General features: G+C 37.0%; 1 protein-coding gene across 2 annotated transcripts in view; it reads right to left on the bottom strand.

The window, feature by feature from the left end:
* LOC143440323 (sulfotransferase 2A2-like) overlaps positions 1-23,179 on the bottom strand; it is a 29,846-nt gene extending 6,667 nt beyond the window's left edge. The window contains exons 1-5 of one of the 2 annotated variants that reach the window (XM_076926991.1): positions 22,970-23,179; positions 21,687-21,895; positions 18,952-19,078; positions 5,804-5,898; positions 1,170-1,347 (exon numbers count right to left, since the gene is read on the bottom strand). In XM_076926991.1, coding sequence (XP_076783106.1) covers positions 1,170-1,347; positions 5,804-5,898; positions 18,952-19,078; positions 21,687-21,895; positions 22,970-23,102 — 742 coding nt within the window. In that variant the 5' untranslated portion in view covers positions 23,103-23,179. The remainder of the gene's footprint in view (positions 1-1,169; positions 1,348-5,803; positions 5,899-18,951; positions 19,079-21,686; positions 21,896-22,969) is intronic. The other variant, XM_076926990.1, reaches the window with a different exon arrangement.
* Positions 23,180-26,895: the final 3,716 nt, after the last annotated feature.

Genomic DNA, 26,895 nt, shown 5'->3' on the forward strand with positions numbered 1-26,895 from the left:
GGGCGTCAATCTTGACCTGCTTAACATCTTTTTCAGATATTAATATAATTTTTGTTATTCTTGATTATCATCTTAGATATATCTTTGGTCTACTGCATTTTACTTTTTTATATTTTAGAGTTGAGGATTACAGTACAGGAAACTTTTCAAAACCTCATAGAAACATGACTACTTTCCCATTTTTTAAATTGAAGCTATTGAACATGACCATCTCCAATCTTAAGATCATCTCCCAGAATAAATCAACCCTTCATAGTGTCTGAAGCCCACATCTTTTCTATAAACCATTGTAGGGCAGTGGGCTGTGAGAAGCAGCTAGGTACTTGGTCGAGAATGAGCTTGGAACCCCAGACCATTATTGGATGGCAGGAGTTCCCTCTGCTCCCAAGCCCTGGTTCTTTTCATTTAGCTTCAGCCCTGCAACAGCCCCTCCCACAGACAGGTTGCTGACCATCAGTCATGAAGACCAGTGCCTCAGACTCTCCCACATGCAGATGAGGTATCTCCAAACTCTCAGGCTGAGCCAATAGACATTATCTGCTGCCACACCCTAACACACCCCGAAACTGTAAATAAGGGCTCTATTTAGGGGAAGTAAAGTACTCTCAAGAATCATCCTAGTGTTTGAGAGTTTTAGTCACAAGAGATGTAACATGTGGAGGGAGCTCTGCTCTCCTGGAACCTGCCTGGGACACCGAGCTGCCTCCTTGCCAGCTAGCCCGCTCCTTATTGGCCCAGTCAAGGCCTAGACCAGTAGCTCAGAGAGACACGTGCAGCACCTGGGAGAGACCAATCAGTGACAGTGGCAGCCAGCGGAGGTGGCACTGGGGGCAGGCAATCTCTCCTCCTGCCCATACTCTGTGTCCTTGGACTCTGACCTCCCACATCAGGCCAGGCCAGAGACCTACAGACAGTGGAGATGCAGGCCAGAGGCAGTGCGGAGACAGCAGCAAGCCCTCCCTGCTCTCACCCTGTCCCCAGCCAGGAGACCACCGTGGGACACCCATCAGAACAAGGAACCCACAAACCATTACCCTGTAATGTCTGTGACAAGCTATCAATGATGAGTATTGACTGTTAGTACATTCCCAAAAATTTCTTAGAAATTCATAGGCACAACAAGCCCTTAACATGTTATGACACACTCTGAAGCTAGACAATCTCTTTACCTTTTCTCATGATGTTCAAGCCATTAGGATGCAAATCCAATTTGATGAGACTAAAATTAGACATGTTGTTTTCCTTCATGACTTGGAAAGAGCTGTACTTGAGGACCAGATCCAGTTCATCTGGTCCTAATTTTTTCCCTAAAAAGTCACATATCTTCTTTATGGTTCCCTTTGTATCCTAAAAGAAAAAGAAACAGAAATGTGGGCAGTAAACATAGAGTTCTGAGAGAACAGATGCAAAGAAGGGATCTATATATTGGGGATGAGAAAAGAGATGTGAAGAAAGGGCATCAGCAAATGAGAGAGGGGTTTAAGCACAAAAAGGCACTGGATGATAGGCAGTAAGAACGCACACACAACATTTATATGAGTGGGATTACAATGTGGCTGATTTTTGGTCTCTAAAAGACATAGACTGGAGTTCCTTTTCAGGGAGGAGAAAATATTAGAGACAAGCTCTCATAAAACCAAGGTTAAGCTTAAACTTGTTCTGTAGAGGATAATGACCTTGAATTTCAGACCATCCTGCCTCCAACCCCATAGTGATGTGGTCACAAGTATGTGCCAGCACACTCACTAAGTATACTGATATTTTTTTCTTAAGACAGGGGCCCCCTATGGAGTTTTGTCTTGTGTAATGAAAGTAGATGTGGAAACAAGTATACCTCAAGCTCACAGAGATCAGAGATCCATCTATCTGCCTTTTTATTTCTAAGTACTGACATTGAAAGTATGTACAGCCATACCTAACCTGCCCAGGACATTTAAAGAAACTTATAGAAATGGTGCTAGACAATGATCAAGGTGAAAGGAAAAAGTACACAAAGACCCTGATAGAGTTTAAAGTGTATGCCAGATAATCCTGTTTGCTTAGGCTAACTGAGAACAATACAGCTTTACAAGAGTTTCATAAAAATATCCTTAATATTTATTAATTGGGGATACTTTGGAGAAATTTTGTTTTGAGTGATTAACCCAGGTTTAAGCTGAGCTGGGCATCAAATTTACAATTTTTCTGTCTCGGATCTCTGATTGTTGCAAGAATCTGTGTGTATTACCAAAATTAGTTTAATCCTAGGAGATAGTCATTATCAGGTAAAATCTTAGAACACCAAAAATTGTGCTTTGAATCTTAGCCCTAGCCTTGGGGAGGTTTTACTGGTTTAATGCTTTTTTGAAACATATTTATCCCAGTTCCACTTAAAATTTTATATGATGTTAAACAATCATAAAAATAACTGAAAAGAATGTATTACATTGTCATAAAGGTTACTGATGGTAATCTTCACTAGTGTGGAGCAAAAGCTAGGTAGTGAACTTTCCTAGGGAAAACTGAATTTCTTGATCATTAAAGAAAAAACATTCTACATATGGGAAAAGGAGTCTGATGAAAGATTTTTTTTTTACATGTAAACTTTCTGCTTCCTCAGTGATAACACTAAGAGGTTAGATTATTCGAATAACTTCATCTTTCAGTTTTTGTTTGGTTGCACTTTAATTTTTTATTAACAATTATTTTTCTCACTCCCTTCAGGGATGTAGGTGGGCTGACAGAAGACCTCCACCTTTCCCTCTATTACTCCAGCTCCAATGCACAAGTCTCATCCTTAGCTCTGCAGCAGAAAACCTGTGGAAGCACTTTCCTTCTCTAGTGGATCAAAAATATTTTTCCTTTGTAAAATTGCTCCCTCTACTCATTGAATTATAACAGCCCCCAGGTTTAGCACTCCCTGCAAAATTACAGAACACAGTGACCAGAGAAACAGGTAGGCTATCAGTAGATCTTCACTTTTCCCAGCATGTCTCAAAGTACAATTACTCAGTCTCATACTTAGCCCTTCAGTAGAACACCAAACTTTGGAGGTTTAATTGCTTCCCCCAGCTCCCAACTCCAGAATTCACTTTCAAGGAAGTCATAGCACATTATGATAAAGAAAGAAATTAGGGAAAACCTTCAGATCTTCATCTCTCCCTTCAGTCTGCAAATCCAATCCCCTAGTCTCATCCCAACCTCTTTATCAAACCTTCTGAGGTGGCCTCCCCTCATTATCTGGTTCTATTCCCAGGAGATTGACTTAGCAGATCCTGGTGGAACACCCTGATTTCCCTCCTCTTGTGAAGTTCCTCTACTTAGTCCAGCCCACCTCCACTCCTAATTATCAGCTCCCACAACCCAAAACCATGTTGGGCCCCATTTCAGCCCTGGTTTGGGCATTGTGGATAAATTCGAGCCAGGCTAGAGTTTCTGCAGCCTTGTGGGAGAGACTAGGGCTGGCTTAAGTTTTGAGACCTGTTTCAGTCACTTCCATACCTGGGTGACTCAGCAAGACCTGTTTGGTCCTGCCTCTGCCCCTCCATTGCTAATGTAGAGCTTTGCCATTGTCCCTGTCAGTCACCCCACACCCTCTGTCACCCTTCCCTGTCTCCTACATAATCTCACCTCATCAGAAATCCCTCTCCCTATGCTACCAGTTTATATAAGTGAAAGATTAAAGCAATAAAGTTGAGATCCTGCTTTGACAAGACTCCCAGCCTGGTGTGTTTCTTTTGGGATATCAACACTCACCATTCCTCTCAGCCCCAGATATGCAGGAACTTTGGGTCACTACCATGAAAAGACCAGATCTATGACTAATAGTGATAGAAAAAGAAAAGGAAACCCAGATCAAAGGCACAGAAAATATTTTCTACAAAATCATAGAAAAAATACCTGATTTAATAGATACCTATCAAAATTTATCAAGCATACAGAACACCAAGTAGATTAGATCAAAAAAGAAAGTCCTCTGAGCACATAATAATCAAAACATTAAATATATAAAACAAATTATGAAAGAATTGCAAGGGCTAGGACAGGGGATTATGTGAGAAAGGGGAAGGGAGAGGGGGTTTTGGAAGGGAGTATAGGCAGTGATAGGTAAAATTAAGAGGTATCTGAGAGGTAGTATTGAAACCTAGTGCAGTGGAAACTTCCTCAAATTCATGCATATATGAAGGTGATCAAAGTGAAATCACCAAATATTGCCCATCTCTTGTCACAAAGAAAGAAAGAATGAATGAAAAATTCTAGTACTAGGATTAGGTTGTATCTAATTGAGTTTTTGGCCAATTAGAGCCCAAGGGAATCCCTCTCAAAAATCCAGACTGTTGCTAACACTATAAGTTGCTCTCCACAAACTGACAGCAAGTTCCCATTGCTAAAGACAATACCTGTACAAATATCTGGTCCCTACATAGAATCTCTACTCTTATATCATGTTGTCTGTAGTACAGAATGGCACTCCTCATGCTCCACAAAGAGAACTATTAATACTAAGCTAGACATAAATTCTTCCATTCATAATGGTGTACTACTTGTAAGATAAGTTATGTCACTGGTGGCTCAAAGCTTTTGTGAATAATGAATCAGTAACTGATTTGACTTAAATTTCATTTCATGAGATGGAGCCTATATCTTTGGGTGACCAAGGACCTGAGACTAGATAGACCAGGCACCTATGGTAAAAGCAAATATTGCTCTTACAAAGGAAAAAAATAATTGTAACATGACTCCTAATGATATTCTGCTATATGCATAGAACGGTGTCTTGTTTATGCATCACCAGAGAAACTTCCTCTTCCAGAAGATGGGGACAAATATAGAAACTTACAGCTATACATTAAAAAAGTGAGATGTCCTAAATGGATTTCTCCATTAAAGCCCTTCTTCCAGAGCTCAGGAGACCCTGCAGAAGAAAAGGCTGAAAGACTGTAAAAGCAAGAGGAAATTGAAAGCATCAAGAGATATGAATGCTCAGACACTGAATGCGCATGGGTAGAACTTAGGTGGGTCTTTCCCACATACTCCTTGTTTTTATCATTGCTTCCAGTTTAGTGTTTTCATGAGATTTCTGGGTGACTGTATGAGTGGGTCTCTTATCCTTGTGCTTTCAATCGGACTCTTTTCCTTTTGTTGGTTTGACTTGTCTAACTTTGATGTGATAGTATTTGTTTTATCATACATCATTTGACTTACACTTAACATTTTTCAGCATTGGTGGAAGTCAAGATAAGAAGTTAAACAGCTCAGGAACATGGTGGTTTGGGCTGATGCTGAGGCAATAGAGGCATGCTGCTTGTTTGCTTGTTCACCATAGTATTTGCAACCTATTTTCTTCAACAATACAATGATGGCAGCTCCCACAAGGGGTTGGGCCCTCCTGCTTCAATCAATGAATAAGAAAGTGCATTGCATGTTTGCCTACAGCCCAGTCTTACAAAGGCATTTTCATAATTAAAGTTCCCTCTTCTCAGGTGATTCTAGCTTGTGACATGTTGACACACAACTATCCAGAACATTATTTTAAATTGCATTCTATTATATTTCCTTCTCTTGATTTGGGAAGCTTCTTGTTGTCTTAGTTTTTTTTAAGAAAAACTTTAAAATATAGTGGGTAAGGAGGCATGGAAGATCTGAAAGGCCTTGAAGAGAGGGTGAATATGATCAAAATACATTTACATTTGAAAGTTGTTTTAATTAATTAAAGGTAATTTTTAAAATGTCAAAACAAACAAACAGATCACAGTTCTCAGTAACCTTACTCTTTACTAGGTTCCAGTTCTTTGCTGTGTGGTGACTTAAGACTGATGCTCACCTTTTTCATGTCTTCATAGTACAGCACCAGGAAGTTGTCACATTTTCTCATGGACAGCCAGCCACGAACATGCTCAAACCATGATCCATATAGAACTGTATGCAGGGAGAAGTAAAGTGTCAATTACAAATCCTTAACACAAGGTCTGCTTGACTTTCTTCACTTTTCTGAAAGCAGCACCAGAAAGCTTCAGTAAGAAAAATCTAACTAGTCTGTATTGATAGCATTAAACATGGTATTTGAGGCACATACACAAATAACTGATAAAATCAAGTTCATTAACAAACTCATTTCACAAAGACTTATTATGGATTCAGTGAGGAGATATCCTACTGTTGAGTTTCAAGGACAAGAGTACATGCTGGGGGAAATCTATTCCACAAATACAAAATCCAGAGAGGATTCCTGTAAGCACCTGCCTCTTAGTGAGGGTACTAGGAATACAGAAAACTTTGATGACAGAGATGGGATAATTGTATTTTATATGTTGTTGAAAAGAAAAATTGTCACCAATACAGAAACCTATTTGGCTGAAATCTAATGAAGGTATGACACAAGGCAATATGACATCATTAATAATTACACCAGGAAAGTGAGAGAGCGAAATAAGGTACCTTTGTGTGTGTGTGTGTGTGTGTGTGTGTGTGTGTGTGTGTGTGTAAGAGAGAGAGAAAGAGACAGAGATAGAATGCTTGTGAGGTTTTAGAATTACCTTAGAAGATGTATTGAAGATAGATTCGTTGATTATGAGAAATATTTGGGGCACTGCCAAGTGGGTAAGACAAGAGGCAAAAGAATTTGAACTGAATCTCTCTACTCAGCAAACTTATGTCTGAAATTCCCTATGGGGGTATCTTTTTCATTTCTTAGTTTTCAGTTTTTAGTCCCTGATTTTCCACATAATGCTCTTATCCTGCATTGATCTTACATGCTACAATACAGATGTGGCTGGACAGATGTTCCTAGTAGTGAAATAATTACACAATTATTATGGAATAACTTAAATGATGTCTGATTGGATTTAAGGCTTAATCCTCAAGAGGAAATTTATGCCTGGTACTATAAACCTGGTAATTAATCCATGGCTGGAGAGGTCATAGTTCCAAACTAGGGTATCTACTGTCATTTCACTAAATGGTCATATTGTCAAAATATCTTCTAAATATTTGTATGTGTACCCATGGATTTGTGCTGTTCTTTACCCTTGTTAGAGATTATTTTTTGAGCTAGCCTTAGTTAATGCAGAAATTCATAAATGTTCAAAGTGTGCAGCATAATTGTAAGTGCTCAGTCATTGATGTGATTTCTATCATCCCCTACCCAAGGCTCAGGAAATACCATGGAATAGGAAGTAGAAAATATAAGCTAGAGAGTGGGGTGGAGTACTTTAAAATTGTCCTCTGGATATGAGATGGCTGTTATTCAAATGTGTTCATATTATCGATAGTTGCCTATAGGAAAACTGCATAACATAAAGCCTGTTAATAATTCAGGGTGAATGGGGAAGGATGTCCTGGGACCCCACTCCTGATTGAAGATCTATTCGGAGTTAATGACTACTAGATGAGAAATTCTACCACAACATTTTGTTATAAGACCACTGTTAGGTTTCTCATGTGCATATGGATGGCTACACATTCCTGCACACATGAGCATCACAAATTAGGCTCAGTGTCTTGTGTCTTTTGAAAAAAATTTAAGTTGTGATATGGACATATTGGGAAATATATGGTGTGTTGGAGTGCATATTGGCAAACTAGTAGAACATAATACACTATTCACCTTTTAAATTTTCAAAGAATAAAAATATTATGTAAAATACACAAAAATATGAAAAACAAATTAAGAATAAACAAATGACTTAGAAACATCTAATGCTTGCCTACCTGAAATTCTGAAAGCAGATAATTCAGGAAGAAGAACCCAATATTTGATGCAATTTCACTTTATTTTTGAATGACACCAGTGCCAACATCTAAGACTTATTTATCCCAAAAATTAACTTTAAAAAATTTTTGGAAACAAACTCATGAGTTTTCTTTGTAGTTTAGTTCAACTCTCATCCAGCATCAGAAAAGTTTATCTATGCAGTGAACGGTGACTAATTCAAAGACCCACAGCTCTTAAAGTAACAGACAATAAGAGACTTTGGAGTGGTTGAACACTAAATGGGACTTCTATATGAAACCTTTTACTCCAAGTTTCAGGGATTATTTTGGATAAGGATGGTACATATTGTAGAGGCAGAGGTGTTTGATGACGTTACTAAAACAGTGTTTTCTGGACACTTCATAGCAGTTGGACATAGGAACTCAGCAGTTGTGACAGTATGTGACAGATCTGTCCAAGTTTAAGCCAGAATGAGTCTCAGCATGGAGCAAGCGGTTTCTCATGATGTGCCACCTTTGAGGAACTTCTAGTGATTGACAGCTTCCTAAAGAGAGTCAGTTTACTTTATGAATATTTATCCAACTACACTGAATATTCATACACTCAAAACTGTATAGGCAGCATTATTTTAAATGGATGGTTTTGAAAAGTGATAGGACTGGAGAGATGACTTGCTACTCCTACACAACACCTTGGTTTAGTTTTTAGTATGAACATGGCGACTCATGATCTTCTGTATCTTCAGTTGCAGAAGATCTTTTTTTGTTATTTTGTTTTGTTTTTTAGTTTTTTTTGTTTTTGTTTTTTTTCTTTTTTTATTAGTTATTTTATTTACACTTCAGATGGCATCCCCTATCCCCATTCCCCCCCCCCCAACCCCCCTTAGGAAACCCCTATCCCATGCCCCCTTTTCCTTTTTGCATTTATACATTTTTTTAAAAATATGTTAATCATAGGCTTTATAAGTTTGGAATTGTTCAATCAGAGGTGTAACCCACTGACCGACCTAGATATAACAACTATCTTTGACTGGTGGAGATACATGAATATCTGCCTCCCTGTCTCCCCCCTCTTTCTCTCTTTCATCACCTAGCTTCTCCTCTCCTTCTTCTTCTCCTCTTCTTACTCCTTTTCTTCCTCTTAGTACTCCTCCTACCTTAGCTTCTCCTACACATCACCCTTCCTGTTAAAATGAAACTTTTCTCTCAAAATACAATTAGAGCATAATTATGCCAATTTGTACCGGTGAGGTACAGGATAGTCCTAATACCCAGTCCATCCTATTGTTGACTAACCAGCTCCTCTGTCATCTATTCTAACTAGAACATTTAGTTCTGAACCTGGCTTTAGGATGAATGTCAGCTGACGACCATCCACTCAAGTCTTTTCTCTCAAGGTAAATAGCTATTCCTTACTCAGGGGGATCCTGAGAAGTATAATGAAGAAAAAAATCTACATGAAGGCAAAAAAGCAATGACCTGCATATTTATTCTTTTCTTGCTCATGACTGTGCAAACAAAGAAAGTATTTTGAAATCAATAAGAGAGAATCATTAATCCAAATATAAAGGAAGTCTTCTCAGAATAACAGATACATCAACTACAATGTTAAAGGCAGGAATGCTGGATATCTGTATTTCTAAAAATAAAACCACTGACAAGTCAGAGTGCTATACCTAGCAGTGCTGCTTGTCATAACTGAAGGAGAAACCAAAAATTTTATATGTGAAATAAATATTTTACATGTGAAATAAATTAATGTCCACCAAGTCTCTTCTACAAAATAGACTTGAGAAAAACAATTGTATCCATAAAACCACAACAGCATGAATTAGTTTCAGCAGTCAACTTGATACATCACAGTGTCAACTTCTGGTCTCAGTTAAGAGATTGCCTCCCATCAAATTTGCCTGTGGCTGTGTATTTGAGTGATTGTGTTGATTGATCATTGAGATGGTAGGGCCCACAGCATAAACATGTGGACCCGGTCTGTATGAGGAAACTAATAGGAAGTGAGACACTGAGTAAATTAGTAGGCTGATTTCTAAACTGTTTTCATTTCAGTTTCTTCTTGAGATACTTCCCTGACTTATCCTGTAGATAGATATTTGACCTGAAAGTATAAGTCAGATACACACTTCTTGCTCCTAAATTGCTTCTGTAAGGTTATTTTATGACAGAAACCACAAACCAAACTAGAGCAATAGGTAAATAAGAAATAAAATACAAGCTCGTGTACCTTGACAGAATCATGAAAATGACAGGAATTAACAGATTAATGATAACTGTATATTAATATCAATTCTTGAATAAGAAGACACAGGCTAGGAGATTGGATTAAAAATTAAGAAGTATATATTTACTGTGTGTTATCATAAATGATAGATGGGGTCCTATCATGACATGATCAAACAAAGTGTTCCAGCCAAATAGAACTAGAAAGCAAGTTTTTTTGCTTATTTAATTTGACAAAGTAGACTTGAATCAAAATCTAATGAGAAATGATAAACATTACTTTGTACTGATTAAAGAAATAATTCATGGAGAAGACAGTGCAATTCTAATCACAGGTCCACCCAGTCCTACACAAAAAATACTACTAGATATAAATTCACAAACAGTAGTCTCACTGTGAGCAGTTAATGCATCATTGCATTAAAAAATAGAATTAAATGATGTCTCAGATAAAACTTGCTTAACAGACATCTATAGAACACTAAATCTAAACACTACAGAATACACATTTTTCACAGCAGCCCATGGAACTATCACTCAAATGTGTGTGTGTGTGTGTGTGTGTGTGTGTGTGTGTGTGTGTGTGTATGACACAAAGAAAAGTCTTAACCAATATAAGTTAAAGTAATTTCTTATATTCTACTTGACAACAATGAAATGACTAAAAATAAATAAAAAGAGAAATTCCAGAATGCAAACAAACTCATGGGAGATTTAACAACTCACAACCAAATGATAAATGAGTCACTGAAAAAGTCAAGAACAAAAGTGTCCTACAATCAAATGAAGGTTAAAAGTAAACAACTTTTAACCTGTGGAATAAAAGAAAAACGGTTCTAAAAGAGACATTTTAAAGCTCAAACTACCTCCATTAAGACACCAAAGACAGAGTGGTCTGAAGTTCTTTTTTTTTTTTTTGGTTGGGTCCTTTTGTGGTTTAGGTATCAAAGTAGTTATGGCTCCATAGAACACATTAGTTAGTGTTCCTTCTCTTCCTAATTAATGGAATAGTTTGAGGAATATTGGTAACTTTCTTTGAAAGTCTGGTAGAATTCTGTACTAAATCCATCTGGCCCTGGGAATTTTTTTTTGGTTGGGAGATATTTTAAATATGATCATCTCCTTAGATGCAGAAAAAGCATTTGACAAAATACAACACCCCTTCATGTTAAAAGTACTGGAGAGAACAGAAATTCAAGACCTCTACCTAAATATGATAGAAGCAATATACAGCAAGCCAATAGCCAATATCAAATTAAATGGAGACATACTTGAAGCAATACCACTAAAATCAGGGTCAAGACAAGGATGACAACTTGCCCCATATCTGCTCAATATAGTACTCTAAGTGTTAGCTAGAACAACAAAAAGACATCAAGGGGATACAAATTGACAAAGAAGAAATAAAGATATCACTATTTGCAGATGATATGATAGTATACATAAGCAACCCCAACCATTCTACCAGAGAGCTTTTCCAGCTGATAAACAACTTCAGCAAAGTGCCCAGATATAAATTAACTCAAATAAATCAGTAGCCATACTTTATACAAATGATAAACAGGCTGAGAAAGACATTAGGGAAACCACTTCCTTCACAAAAGTTATAAATAATTTAAAACATTCTGAGGTAACTCTAACCAAATAAGTAAAATACCTGTATGACAATACCTTCACATCTCTCAAGAAAGAAATCAAAGAAGATCTTAGAAATTGGAGAGATCTTCCATGCTCATGGATTTGCAGAATTAATATAGTAAAAATGGCCATACTACCAACAGCAATCTACAGATCCAATGCAATCCCCATGAAATTCCAACAGTTCCTCAAACACATGAAAAGAGCAATTTTCAAATTTATCTAGAAAGGCAAAAAAAAAAAAAAAAAAAAAAAAAAAAAAAAAGAATAGCCAAAAACAATTCTTAACATTAAAAGAATGGCTAGGAGAATCACCATCCCTGACCTCAAGCTTTACTACAGAGCAATAGTGATAAAAAAAAAAAAAAACCCTGCATGTATTGGTACAGAAACAGACACATTGATCAATGGAATAGAATTGAAGAGCCCAAAATAGAACCACACATGGATATTTAATCTTTGACAAAGACGTTATAAATATACAGTGGATAAAAGAAAGCATCTTCAATAAATGGTGCTGATTTATCTGTCTGTCTGGATATAGAAAAATGAAAATAGACCCATATTTGTCACCTTGCACAAAGCTCAAGTCCAATTAGATCAAGGACCTCAACATAAAACCAGATACACTAAATCTAATAGAAAAGAAAGTGGGAAAGTTCCTTGAACTCATTGGCACAGGAAGAAATTTCGTAAAAAGAACTCCAATGGCTCATTCTCTAAGAACAAGAATTGCTAAATATGACCTCATGAAACTGGAAAGCTTATGTAAGGCAAAGGACATAATCAATAAGATAAATCAGCAACCTAGAAATTGGGAAATAATCTTTACTAACCCCATATCTGATAGAGGGCTAATATCCAAAATATATAAAGAACTCAAGAAGCTAACCACCAAAAAACCATACAACCAAATCAAAAAAAAAAAAAAAAAAAACAGTGTATAGAACTAAAAAAAAAAAAATGTGGTATAGAACTAAACTGAGAATTCTCAACTGAAGAATATTGAAGGGCTGAGAATCAACTAAAGAAATGTTCAAAGTCCTTAATGATGAGAGAAATGCAACCCAAAATACCTGGAGATTCCACTTTATACGAAATAGAATGGCTAAGATCAAAACCTCAGGTGACAAAACATTTTGGAAAGAATGTGGAGAAAGAGAAACATCTTGCTCTTGGGATTGCAAACTATTACAACCACTCTGAAAATCAAACTGGCAGTTGCTCAGAAAATTGGAAATAGATCTACATGAAGACCTAGCAATACCACTCTTGGGAATATACCCAAAAGATGCCCAAAAGATGACACAGGAGCACATGTTGCACTATATTCATAGAGGTCTTATTTTTGATAGCCAGAAGCAGGAAACAACCCAGATGTCCCATGGCAGAAGAATGGATACAGTAAATGTGGTTCATTTACACAATGGAATACTACTCAGTTATTAAGAAAGAGGACATCCTGAGTTTTGCAAGCAAGTGGATGGAACTAGAAAATATTATCCTGAGTGAAGTGACTCAGACCCAAAAGGATATGCATGAACTACAGGAATGAAAATGCAATGGAGCCTGAGGATAAGAAGGTCCAGTGATAGGCCCAAAGTGGGCTCCAACTCAAATGGAAGTCCCAAGGCCTGACATTATTATTGAGGCTATGGAGACTCACAAAAAAGTGACCCATCATGACTGCCCTTCGAGAAAAATCCAACAAGCAGCTGAAAGAGTCAGATGCATTTATTTACCACGAACCAGTGGAAAGAAGTGTCTGACCCTTGTGGTTGAAATAGGGAAAGACTGAAAGAAGCTGAGAAAGAGGACAACCCTGTAGGAGGACTAGCATTCTCAAGCAATCTGGACTCCCAAGATCTCTCAAATTCTGGACCACCAAACACAGAGAATACACCAGCTGATATGAGGTCCGCCCAACACATATACAGCAGGGGACAGCCATGTCTCTGTTCAATCAGAGATGGTCCACCTAATCCTCAAAAGACTGAAGGTAGCAGGGAGTTTAGAAGTCAGGTTGGGTGGAGGGTGGGGGATAGACATGGAGACATCCTTGAGAAGACAGGGGCTTGTGGAGGATGTATGGGTTGTGGAACAGTCAGAATGTGGATTGGTAAGGGAGATTAAATCTGGAGTGTAAAAAATAAATTAAAAATAATAATTAAAAAGAGAAACCAGAAAGATTGCCAATATAATAATTAATGATTCACCTTGAGGATTTGGAAAAAAACAAAGCAAACACCAAACTTAGCAGCTGGAAAGAAATCAGTGACATAGGTGTATAAATTATAGTAATGAAAACAGCAGCAACAAGAAAACTAATATAGAGAGTTGGTGAGACAGTTGTTTCCTTCAAAATACAAACAATATTGATAAAATCTTATCTAAACTAACCAAAAGAAATAGCAAATGCAAATACTAATACAGTAAGATACGAAAGTGGAGTCATTTTGACAGGCACAAGTGATATTCAAATTGTTTTACAGTTTACCTTAAAAACATGCCACTAAAATTAAAAACTTAAAAGATATGGATGAATTTGTACATATTTAAATATTACCTAAATCAAACTAATATTTCATTTAAAATAATTAAGCAAGTACAGAATAAGAGAATGCTCAGCAATTAAAAGCATTTTCTGTTCTTCTATAGGACAAGAATTGAGTTTCCAGTTTCCACCTGATAGTTCACAATGCCCTATAGAAGTCTAGGCACCAGACACCTGAAACAAACACACATATATGCAAGAAAGCACTTCCACAAGAAAACAAAATAAAACTAAAAAATAGACAGGCTTATAATAAGCAATGGATTTTCAAAAGTTAACATAATCTCTAACTAAAAATAGTTCAAATCCAAGTGAATTTTAATTCATTCATAGACAACCAATGTTCTCAAACTATTCCATAAAAGAAGGCACACAACCAAAGTATTTTTCTAAAGCATTACCTTGTTACAAAATCAGACAAATATTCAACAAAAATAAAAGTATAGATCAAAATTCATGATGAAAATAGATCCAAAACTTCTCAATAAAATGCTTTCTAACCAAATTCAGGAACACATCAAAGGGTAGTGAAATGGCTCGAGGAAAAGGTGTTTGCAGCTAAACCTGATGACTTAAAGCCACATGGTGGAAGTTATCCTTTGGTCTCCACACTTGCTCATGCATGTACTTCAACACTACACACACACACACACACACAGAGTGAGAGAGAGAGAGAGAGAGAGAGAGAGAGAGAGACAGACACACACACACACACACAGAGTGAGAGAGAGAGAGACAGAGAGAGAGACAGAGACAGAGACAGAGACAGAGACAGAGAGAGAGGGGGGAGGTAGTGAGGGAGAGGGAGAGGTATATATAAATATCAATACAAATATAAATATGTAATATGTGTGTCAAAGTACCTTGACTTTTAGATGATACAATTCAATTGATAAGAGTACTGAAAGTTTACCAGAAAACACTTGGATCTGATAAAGACCTTTGTCATAGTGACAAGATATAAAATTAACATACAAAAATTAATATCTTTTCTATCTACCAATAAATAATTGAGAAACAACTCAGAGAAGTAAGTTTGTTTGTAAATGCCTCAATAAAATACCCCAGAATAAGCATACCACAGTGTGCTTTCTTGAAAGAGATGTCCCCTATAAATTTCAGGCATTTGAATATTTGGTTTCTAATTAGTGGATGTTTTGGAAAGATTAGGAGCTATGAACTTGCTGGAGGAAATATGTCACTAGAGTGAGATTTGAGGTTCCAAAAGACTGTCACTATTTTGAGTGATCTCTCAGCTTTCTGCTTATGGATTAATATGGCTCAGATATTTTGGTCATCCTGATAAGCCCTTAAATTTTGTTTATTGCCTTGCTTGTTCTTTGACTATTTGTGTTTATTGTCTTCCTTGTTCCTTGACTGGACCTATTGTATTTCTAGTCACTCAATGAAGAACTGACCTTAATACTTGCATGTAATTAAAATGATATAAAAGCAAATAGGAGGGAAATGGGATGGGATTTCTAGGGAGGGAAAATAGGGAAAGGGGATGACATCTGAAACGTAAATAAATAAAATATCCAATTAAAAAAATAATACTCAATAAATAAAATGAAAAATGTAAAAAAATATGTGAGATCTCAATAGCTACTTCAGTACTGCACCTATTTGGATGATGTCATACTTCCAGCCATAGTAATGATATACCCTTATCTCTCTAGAACAATAAGCCCCAAATCAAGCATTCCGTTGATGTGTTGCCTTGTTCATTGTATTGTATCACACCAGTAGAAAAGTAATGGATACAAGAAAGAAGTCATAGATCCTCTACAATGAAAATATCAACAGGGTGAGGTAGACATTAAGAAATGTAAAATCTTCTGCTCAAAGACTAGGATAATTAATGTTAAATATATGACCATACTACCAAAAGCAATGTACAGTTCCAACAGAATCCTAATCAAAATATTCATGTCACTATCCACAGAGTTAAAAAAATCATAAAATTTATACAGAATGTTTAGATGCTCATTCCTAAATGGTACATTATACAACCACCTCTAATGCTCAGAGATTATTGCAGAAGAGAGATTGAAATGAAAGTAGGAGCTGGAAAATAAAGAGAGGAGTGTTATAAAATGCTGGCTTGTGAGCATGGCAGAGTAAGTGCAGAAAGTAAAATCATCAGAAGCTGATTACAATGGACAAGACTGGCATTCATCAATGGTGAATCACAGGTTGGGAAGGAAACTCATGGAACATCACTAGTCCCTGCTGAGATGCTAGATACTGAAGGATTCTGGATGATAAGTAGTCATTGTCTTCAGTTGTATACCGACTGAGGGCCCTACTAGGTTCCAATTGGTAGTTCCACCCCACAGTCCCACAGATCATCCTGATCATGGTTATACTGATATGTCACAGATAAATTGATATGAATGTTTTCAAAGATAACTATAGGGAATGGAGGTTAGTAAAGACAGAGGGAGACTACAGAGGGTAAAGGGGTCCAATAATCAGAATGTAATTTATACATGTATGAAATTTCCAAAGAACAATTTCAAGAATAAATTCATATAAAACTAAAAAATCCCTCAGATAATCAAACAAACCTTGGAAAAATAGTACCTTATTTCAAGTTATACTACAAAGATATAGTAATATAATACATGAGACCTCCCCCCTTCTTCCAGCATCTGTAGGATGTCAGTGGTTACTGGTGGAGGGTGATTTTTCTTCAGTAGAGTAGCTACTGGTAAGGTAACCATGTTTCTGCAAATTACTCCTTGCCATTGCTACAGTAAGGAACCCCAGTGGAACTCAATGGGTCAAAAACACACATGTGAAGAAAAGGAATATGAAAGTAGAAGATAGCTAGTTTGGAAAAGGAAGAGGATCAGCAAGAATAAAAAAAAAGGCAAGAAAGATAAGTGGGCTATTATTATTACCAAAACAAAACACCTGTACACATGTATGGAAATATTAACAATAAAACCCTTATTTGTTATAAACACTATGTTTCAATAAAATGTAAATAAAAACAAAGTATAGAGGATTCTCTCCCCTACCTATGAAAATATTTTTGAGACAAATAAGAGACTAGGATTTACAATATTTAGAATGATGCATTTTAACAAAATGTTAGCTGGTCAAGCTAATGTATAAGATATATAAGAAGCCATTACAAAAAAAGACTAAGAAAATCCACAAGTGAGAAGATGGTGGGAAGAAAACAGCATTTGTTATTTTTCCATTGCTGTGATAAAACATCATGAACAAAGACAACTTAAGGAAGAGAGAGCTTGTCCATGGCAGCAGAGCTATAGAAATGGGGAGCTGGGATTTCATTTCCTCAGATACAAGCAGAAAGCAGAGGGGGTAAACTAGAAATGGCTTAAGGGTTTAACCTCTCAAAGCCCCCCTTGAATAAAATACTTTCTCCAACAAAGCTGTGCCTCATAAACATTCTGAAAAGTGCCACCAACTAGGAACCAAGTGTTCAAATGTTGGAGATTATGTGGGGCATTTCCTAATGAAATGATGATCAATTTTACTATCTACATTACATCTGAAAGGACTAGATACTCCAAATGATGCTGAAATGGTATGTCATGGGGTAAACTGTGGCTATGTCCTGCTTTTTGGTGGTGTGTGAGAACAGAAAGACTTCACAATCAGGTTTGAAATGGTGATGAGCCTTGGGCCCACAGGCTGGCTGAATGTAGAGAGATAAAGTGGAGCCTACAGAAGATATGAAATGGCTAGAGTTGTAGGCAAGTTACTTAACACACACAAAATTGTAGGTTTGAGCCCCAGCACCAAATAAAGTATAGAGTAGGTGCTTGCAGTCCTAGAACATAAGAGGTAGCAGACGGAGGAGCACAGCTTCAAGGTCACCCTTGGCTATAAAGAGTGTTCAAGGCTACCCTGAGCTATATGTCACTTTGTCTCTTTAAAAAGTCTCAGAAACCTAAAATGGGGAAGACTTCAGGGAGTCTATGGTAGTGACTTTATCTGAAACTCTTAACAGTTGGTGTTATGGAGCCTGAAGTGTTACCTCTTGTGGTAGGACTCACAGTGAAGGGAAAAGGACCCATCCACTAAATCATTGGCTGCACAAATGTCCTGGCTACAAGATGTGCAGGGCTAAAGATGGAGCAGAGATGGAAAGAAAGGGCAATCAACGACTGGACAAAATTGAGATACACACTATGAACAAGAAACAATTCCTGGCGCTTATTATTGATACACTAATATGCTTGCAGACAAGAGCCTAGAATAACTGTACTCCAAGAGGCTTCACTCAGCAGCTGAGTAAAACAGATATAGAAATCCACAGCCAAACATTAGTTTGAGCTCTGGGATTCTTGTGTTAGAGTTGGGGAAAGGATTGAGGGACACAAAAGAGAATGAGAACTCTAGAGGAAGACCATCAGAGTCAACTAATCTGGACACTTGCAGAAACAGAACCACCAACCAACGAGCTATAATGAGCTAGACTAAGGGCTCCTGTATATATGTACCAGATATGCAGCTTGGTTTTTACAGATGTCCCCTAACAACTGGAGTTGAGACTGTCTCTAAATCTGTTTCTGATCTATAGATCCCATTCCCCTAACTGGGCTGCCTTGTCTGGCCTCAGTGGGAGAGGATGTGCCCAGTCCTGCAGATACTTGATGTGTCATAGTGGGAAGATACCCTGGGGGCACCTACCCCTTCTCAGAGAAGAGGAAGATGGGAAAACAAGTTGTTGGTAAGAGATATTGAGAGGAGAGCAGTGCTGGACATTGGAATATAACACAAATAAATAAATTAATTAATGAAAGGAATGTCTCTGAGTTTCCCCTATCTCCTGTATTTCACAGGATACTCACCATTTCCTTCGAGGAACCATTCAATATACGTTCCCAGTGACTCTGGATTCTTCCCAATGTTTGACTTACCCAAGAAATAATAACCAGAAACAATAACATCTCTAGGATTTCTGATGAGATAGATAGCCTTAAATAAAAAAATGTAAATAAAGGTCAATTGCCATTCCTCAACTTTTACCTGACATAATTTACATTAAATGCCAGTCAAATATGCAAGAGTTTCTAAAAACATTTAGTATTTTTATTTGAACAAACATATACCTGAGTGAAAAAAACTATACTCATAATTCCCCTTTTCTAATTTTATTTGATTTGTAAAACTGGAACAGAAAGATGACTAGTTCATTTATAGTGTAAAAAACAAAAAACAAAAAACAAAAAAACTCGAACCAGACTGATTTGACTGTTGTAAAGATAACAGTAATAATCGGTTATCCAAAACTAAATGCCCAGCTCTTAAAATATACATACAGGTAACATTGTACTGACTGAGAAGTTTGTACTTAAGTATTTAAGAATATATACATTTATTTAAGAATATATTGATTACTTATTTATTTCACAATATATATTATATATCTATAAGAAACATGTAGATGTATCTATATACGAATATATTATATAAGAATATATATGTGTAACATGATTAATGAAAAAAGAAACCATAAATTTGAAAGAGTGAAAGGAGAGATATATCAATGGATTTGAAGGGAGAAAGAGGAAGGGGGAAATAATGTATGTAATTATATTTTATTATTATAATTTCAAAACATAAAAGAAATAAGTTAAAGTGTCCATTATTCGAGTGGCCAGAGCTGTTCCTGTGCCACAGAGCTCCATAACCAAATACCACCTACAGAGAGATGGTCTCCCAAGAGTGCTGACACACCTGTGAGCACAAGTAAGACCACAAGTTCTGCTCAAATTTCTGGCCCAAGAAGGACCTGCTCAGAGCCGTCAGGACTCAGGAACTAAGAAATAGCCAGGGACAGGATCCTTACAGTTTCTATGTGTACCCAGGAACCCACCCTATGCAACAGCTCTCCATACCTAAATTCCTCTTGGAGAGAACTGGTATCCCAGGAGTACTAACACTCAGGCTTGCAGGAGGGACAAACCACAGTCAGAGACATCAAGATCAGCTAATAGCAGATATAACCAGATGGCAAGAGGCAAGGGAAACTACATAAGCAACAGAAATCAAGGAAACCTGGCATCATCAGAACTCAGTTCTCACAACAGAGAGGCCTGAAGCACCCAAAACACCGAAAAAGCAACACTCTCATTTAGAATCACAACTCATGATAATGATGATGATATACGAATTTAAGAAAAACATAAATATCTCTCTCAATAAACTACACCAGAATATACCTAAACAGGTAGAAGCCTTTAAAGAGGAAACACAGAAGTCCCTTAAAGAATTATAAGAAAACATGACCCAGCTGGTGAAGGAATTGAATAAAACCATTTAGGATCTAGAAATGGATATAGAAACAGTTTTTAAAAAATCACAAAAGGAGAGAACTCTGGAAATAGAAAACCTAGGAAAGAGATCAGGAGTCATAGATGCAAACATCACCAACAGAATAAAAGAGATAGAAGAGAGAATCTCAGGTGCAGAAGATACCATAGAAAACATTGACACAACCATCAAAGAAAATGCAAAATGCAAAAGGCTCCCATCTCAAATCTCCTTGAAAACCAGGACACAATGAGAAGATAAAACCTAAGGATAATATGTATAGAAAAGAGTGAAAATTCACAACAGTAAATATCTTCAACAAAATTATATAAGAAACTTCTCTAACCTAAAGACAGAAATGCCCATAAACATACAAGAAGCCTACAGAAATCCAAAGAGATTGGACCAGAAAATAAATACCTCAAGTCAAATAACATTTGAAACACCAAATGCACAAAACAAAGAAAGAATATTAAAAGCAGTAAGGGGGAAATGTCAAGTAACATGTGAAGGCATACATATCAGAATTACACCAGACATCTCAACAGAAACTATAAAATCTAGAAGGTCCTGGGCAGACACCATACATACCCTAAGAGAACACAAATACCAGACCAGTCTACTATACCCAGCAAAACTCTCAATTAACCTAGATGGAGAAACCAAGATATTCCATGATAAAAACAAATTTACACAATATCTTTTCACAAACCCAGCCTTAAAAAGAAAAATAAATGGAAAATGCCAATAGAAGAAGGGAAACTACACCCTAGAAAAGCAAGTAAATAATCTTATTCCAAAAAACTTAAAAGAATATAGCCATGCAAACATAAAAATAACATCAAAAATAACAGGACACAACAATCACTTTTCCTTAATATCTCTTAACATCAATGGATTCAATTTCCTAATAAAAAGACATAGACTAACAAACTGCATAATTCTGAGGCTCCAAGTAGAGGGCATAATAAATGGTATAACAGGATGGCTGCTCTCAGTAGAAAGCTTAACAATGAAAACCACCTGCTTCCTATAGGTAGATATTAGTAAAAGTTTTAATTAATTGCTTTAAAGATGGCATAAAGATATATTGCTCTAATAATTTTTACAGGATACTCATATGTAGTCTGAGATGCGGAAACATCAATATCATCCAGTGCATGAGAATCCCAACTTCAAATTTCTGCAAGAGCTCCAGGGCCTGTCATGATAAAATAACTTCAAAGGGTATTTGGTCAAAAAAAAAAAATCTCAATGACTGGACACTGACCTTGGCCTTGGAACTGAAAAAAGACTTGGAGAAAAGATGGATGGGAAGATGGGAGGTAATAAGTCGTGGTCCTTCCTTATGGATGAGTACAGGATATCCATTAGAATACTCTATCCAAGGTGAGCGATCCCAAATGGGCACAGATTGGATCCACTTGGGATCTCCCTTGGTCTGAATCAAGCAGACAATGTCAATCAGCCAGTGTGTTCCTAGATGAAAAGAAAAATCAACTGTCACTCATTTCAATAGTACTTGTGAAAAGGATCAAGTAGAATATATGCCCATACAATTTACAGTGTTGCCCATTTTCAAACACCCAGACTTGTGGTGTTCACAATGTCCACATGGTATAAGTACAAAGTATATTCCTCCAGCATATTCTCAAAAGTTCATTTTGCAAAAGTGAGACTTTATATGCAATAAACACAGACATGCTAATGGAATGTCACCTCCAGTCCTGGGCCACTAAAGTTCTACATTCTGGTGGAATGAAATTGACTGTCCCAGATATTTCACAGTAATGTAATCATAGAATCTGCCTTCTGAGATTACCTCCTTTAATTTAATTCAATGCCATTAAAATGCTCCCATGTGGCAGTGTATGAGGAATACTTATTTTTAAGATGAATAAATTCTCTTAGGCATATTTATCACACACACTTGCATTTATTTTTATGTGCTCTTTTGTCAGTGGATGTTTCTCTAGGTCCCTTCTCTGAGTTATTGTCTGATTATTTTTCCTGTATTCCTACTGCCTTTGGATTTTCTGTGTTATTGTGATTTAAATGTTAGCAGCCTAATGCTTAACCCAATGTTCATTGCTTCTTCCACACAGTGAACAACTTTTCCCCAAACCACCATGATGTCACTTTTTGGTGTCTTCAGTTTTCAGACTTCATCTCCTTGACAAGGTCCTTTGTAATTCTACCTGATGATGTCCTCTCCTCCACATATTCTCACATGTATGCTTTTATCTCTTAATGCTATTTCTTCTGTTTATTTTATCACTCTCCCTCTTTTTCTATCTCTTTCCCACAGAGACTAATGCCAGATTCTGTCTCAGGGACCACTATCATTGTTCTGGTGCCATAGCTGATCACCTCTGCCCACATAGGTCAGACAAGAGGATTTCCTCTGAAGGGAACACACACAAATCCCCATGACCACAAATTATTTTACACATTTCATATATGGAGTTCTTCACTCATCACTCAAAATTAATAAAGATCAAAGCCCTAAGCTCCCTTATACAATTCAAAATCAGTCTTAATGATGGTCCTTACCTGACTTGGGATAAGTCAATATGATCAAGTCTTCTTCTTTCACCACAAACATATTACGAATATCTTCCACAATTTCTTTTTGAAACCACATGACAGGAAAAGGTATTCCTTCAAACCAACTATAGCCTGACATTATGAATAGTTTCCTTTTTAGGTACTGCTAGGACTCTAGTTCTTGTTACCTTTTCAAGAAATGTTGAGAGTTAAGATTTATAGTTCAGGTAAAAAAACATTAACACCCTCTAGTTTGTTGTGAAATTAGCTACTGATAGAAAGAAATAAATATTTAACCCAATGTCAAAGGTTACTGTGTTGAGCAATTTTGAACTCAGATAAAGATCATTCTGCAGCATTTGTGAGCCCGAGTTCATGACCCTAAACCAGAAACTCAGTAACAAGTAATAGGACATAGAAATATAGTTGAATTTAAAATGTCTTCTAACACAATTTAGCTTTCAGAATGACTTTAAATGTGCAGGAAAAATGACAGAGATCATACAGAAACTTTCCATGGAAATTCGTCTTTTAAAATAGTGGTTGCTTTTGAGAAAATCATAGTACATTAGCTGCCTTGAATCTCACTTAGAAAGAGGAACAAAATAGTAATGAAGGCAGATGAAGGTAAGTAACTGGGTAGGTAGCAGATGAGGAGTGGAATGTAGGTTTCAGGATCAGGTGTGAAAAGGGACACGAGAAATGATCAGATGGCCATGACAATGAATGGAAATCTGCAATTGATAGGAATGGGGACATAGGAAGCATCTGGACAATATGTCAGAGACCTGTGATAGGAAAAGCATTCAAGCTATTACTCACAGCATTGAAGATATGGAACCTGAAAAGGTCACTTCCTGTAAACAAGTAGGAACCCCAATGGAGCATAGGTACATCAATCCACTCACAAAACTTTTGACCTAAAATGTATTCTATCTACAAGAAATGCAGGAGGAGCAGATGGAGGAGAGTCTAAGGGAATAGCCAACCAATAACCAGCCCAACTGAAGACCCATCCTGTGTGTAAGCACCAATATCTGACACAATTGATACCCTGCTATGTTTGCAGACAGGAGTCTAGCATGAGTGCCTTTTGAGAAGCTCCACCTAGCAGCTGATTCAGTTGGATACAGAGACCCACAGCCAAACAGAGGATGGGTATCTGGTGGAAGAGTTGGGGGGAAGAATTAAGGGACCCAAAAGGTGTTAGGAACAATGCAGTATGACCAACAGAGTCAACTAACCTAAACCCTTGGGGTTCTCAAAGACTGAATCACCAAACAAGAACACAACATAGACTTAGTTCCTACCCTACCCCACTAAATATATGTAGCAAATATACAACTTGGTCTTCATATAGGTCCTGAACAACTGTTGCCTGGGCTATCCCAAACATTGTTGACTGTCTTTTGGGTAAGTTATTCTTGCTGAGCTGATCACCATGGACTAAGGCTAGACTTCAATAACAAGAAAAACAACAGAAAATTCACATATACCCATGGAAACTGAACAATGCGCTACTCAATGATAACTTGTTCAGGAAAGGAATAAAGAACAATTTAAAGACTTCATTGAATTTAATGAAAATGATGAAACAGCATATGCAAACTTATGGAACACAATGAAAACAGTGCTAAGAGGATAATTCACAGCACTAAGTGCCCTAGTAAAGAAATTAAGACATCAAACACTCTCAATTTATCAGTACACCTTAAAGCCCTAGAACAAAAAGAAGCAAACATACCCAAGAGCAGTAGACAGCAGGAAATAGTCAAACACACAGTTGAAATCAACCAAATAGAAACAAAGAATCAATGAAACCAAAGGCTGGTTCTCTGAGAAATTCAACAATATAGATGACCCCTTAGCCAAACTAACTAAATATACCAAAGATATTATCCAAATTTATAAAAACAGAAAGGAAAAGGGAGGCATAATGACAAAAACTGAAGAAATTCAAAAAAACATCAGATCCTACTACATAAACCTATATTAAACAAAACTGGAAAATCTAAATGAAATGTATGATTTTATATACAGATATCACATACCAAAGTAAAAACAAGAGCAGGTAAACCGTCTAAAATGGCCCATTTCTCCTAAGGATATATAAGAAGTCATTAAAAACCTCCTGGCCAAAAAAATGCCCAGTGGCAGATGGCTTCAGAGTAGAATCCCCCAAACCTTCCAAGTAATCCCAACGCTCAACTATTCAATAAAATAGAAACAGAAAGAACAATACCTAATTTATTCTCTGAAGCCACAGAAAGGCCCAACAAAAAAGAGAGCTTCAGAACAATTTTGCTTATGAATAATGATAAAAAGAATCAATAAAATTTTAGCAAACTGAATCCAAGAACACATCAAAACCATCATTCACCAGGATTAAGTAGGCTTCATCCCATGGATGCAAGTTTGGTTCAATATAAGAAAAGCCATTCACATAATCAAAAATATGAACAAACTTAAAGAAAAAATCACAAGTTTATCTCATTAGATTCTGAAAAAGCATTTGACAAAATACAACAACCCTTCATTTTAAAAGTATTGGTAAGATCAGGAATTCAAGGCACATACATAAATATAATAAAGGCAATATAGATCAAACCAGCAGCCAATATCAAATTAAATTGAGAGATTCTTGAGCATTCCAACTAAGATCAGGGGCAAGACAAGGCTGCCCCCTCTCCTTGTATCCATTCAATATCACACTCAAAGTTCTATTTAGAGCAATAAAACAACAAAAGGAGATCAAATTGGCAAAGAAGTCAAGATATCACTATTTGCAGATGATATGATAGTATACATAAGCGACCCCAAAAATTCTACCAGAAAACTTTTACACCTGATAAACAACTTCAGCCAAATGGCTGGACATAAGATTTAACTCAAACAAATCAGTACTCTTCATTTATACAAATTATAAATGGGCTGAGAAAGAAAATAGGGGAAAATGCCCCTTCACAATAGTCACAAATAATGTAAAATATCTTGGGGTAACTCTAACAAAAAAGTGGTATATTATGTCTTCATTAGGGTTTTACTGCTGTGAAGAGACCATGACCAAGGAAACTCTTCTAAAAACAACATTTAATGGGGGCTGGCTTACAGGTTCAGAAGTTCTGTCCATTATCATCAAGGTAAGAACATGGCAGCATCAAGGCAGGCATGGTGCAGGAGACGCTGAGAGTTCTACATCTTTGTCTGAAGGCTGCTGTGAGAACACTGCTTTCAGGTTGCTAGGATGGGGATCTTAAAGCCCACACCCACAATGACAAACTTACTCCAATAAGGCCACACCTACAAAAAAGTGCCACCCCTTCTAATAGTGTCACTCTCTGAGATGAGCATGTACAAACCATAACAGTATATATGACAAGAACTTCAAGTCTCTAAAGAAAAAGATCAAAGAACCTCTCAGAAAATGGAGAGATCTCCCATGCTCATGGATTGGTAGGATTAACATAGTAAAAATGGCCAGCCTACCAAAAGCAATCTACAGATTCAATTCAATCCCCATTAAATTTCCCACACAATTCTTTAAGACATGGAAAGAGCAATAATCTGTGGGGTGGAGGCTGTGAATGCCACCCTGGATCCTGATGAATCAAAGTCTAGAAACTCCAGTGACCCTGAAGGGATGGAAGATATGCTGCCCGTCTCTTGAGCACCTATTTCTTTTCATGTAGCTACAAACCCCAAGAGCCCCCCATTGAGAGGTCTGTGGCAATCAATAACATAGAAGCAACACTCCAAACCTTCCTTCATATAGAGAAGGTATCCCCAATCTCTCAGACCAAATCAATAGGAAGTATCTGCTTTCAAACCTTGACCCACCCCCAAACTGTATATATAAGAATCCTATCAAGAAGGAGTAAAATGTGTGTGAGTATTATTCCATCATCAAAGAGCTTGTCCTAAGAGCTGTAACA

The sequence above is a fragment of the Arvicanthis niloticus genome, chromosome 29 (assembly GCF_011762505.2).
Source record: "Arvicanthis niloticus isolate mArvNil1 chromosome 29, mArvNil1.pat.X, whole genome shotgun sequence".
Taxonomy (NCBI): Eukaryota; Metazoa; Chordata; class Mammalia; order Rodentia; family Muridae; genus Arvicanthis; species Arvicanthis niloticus.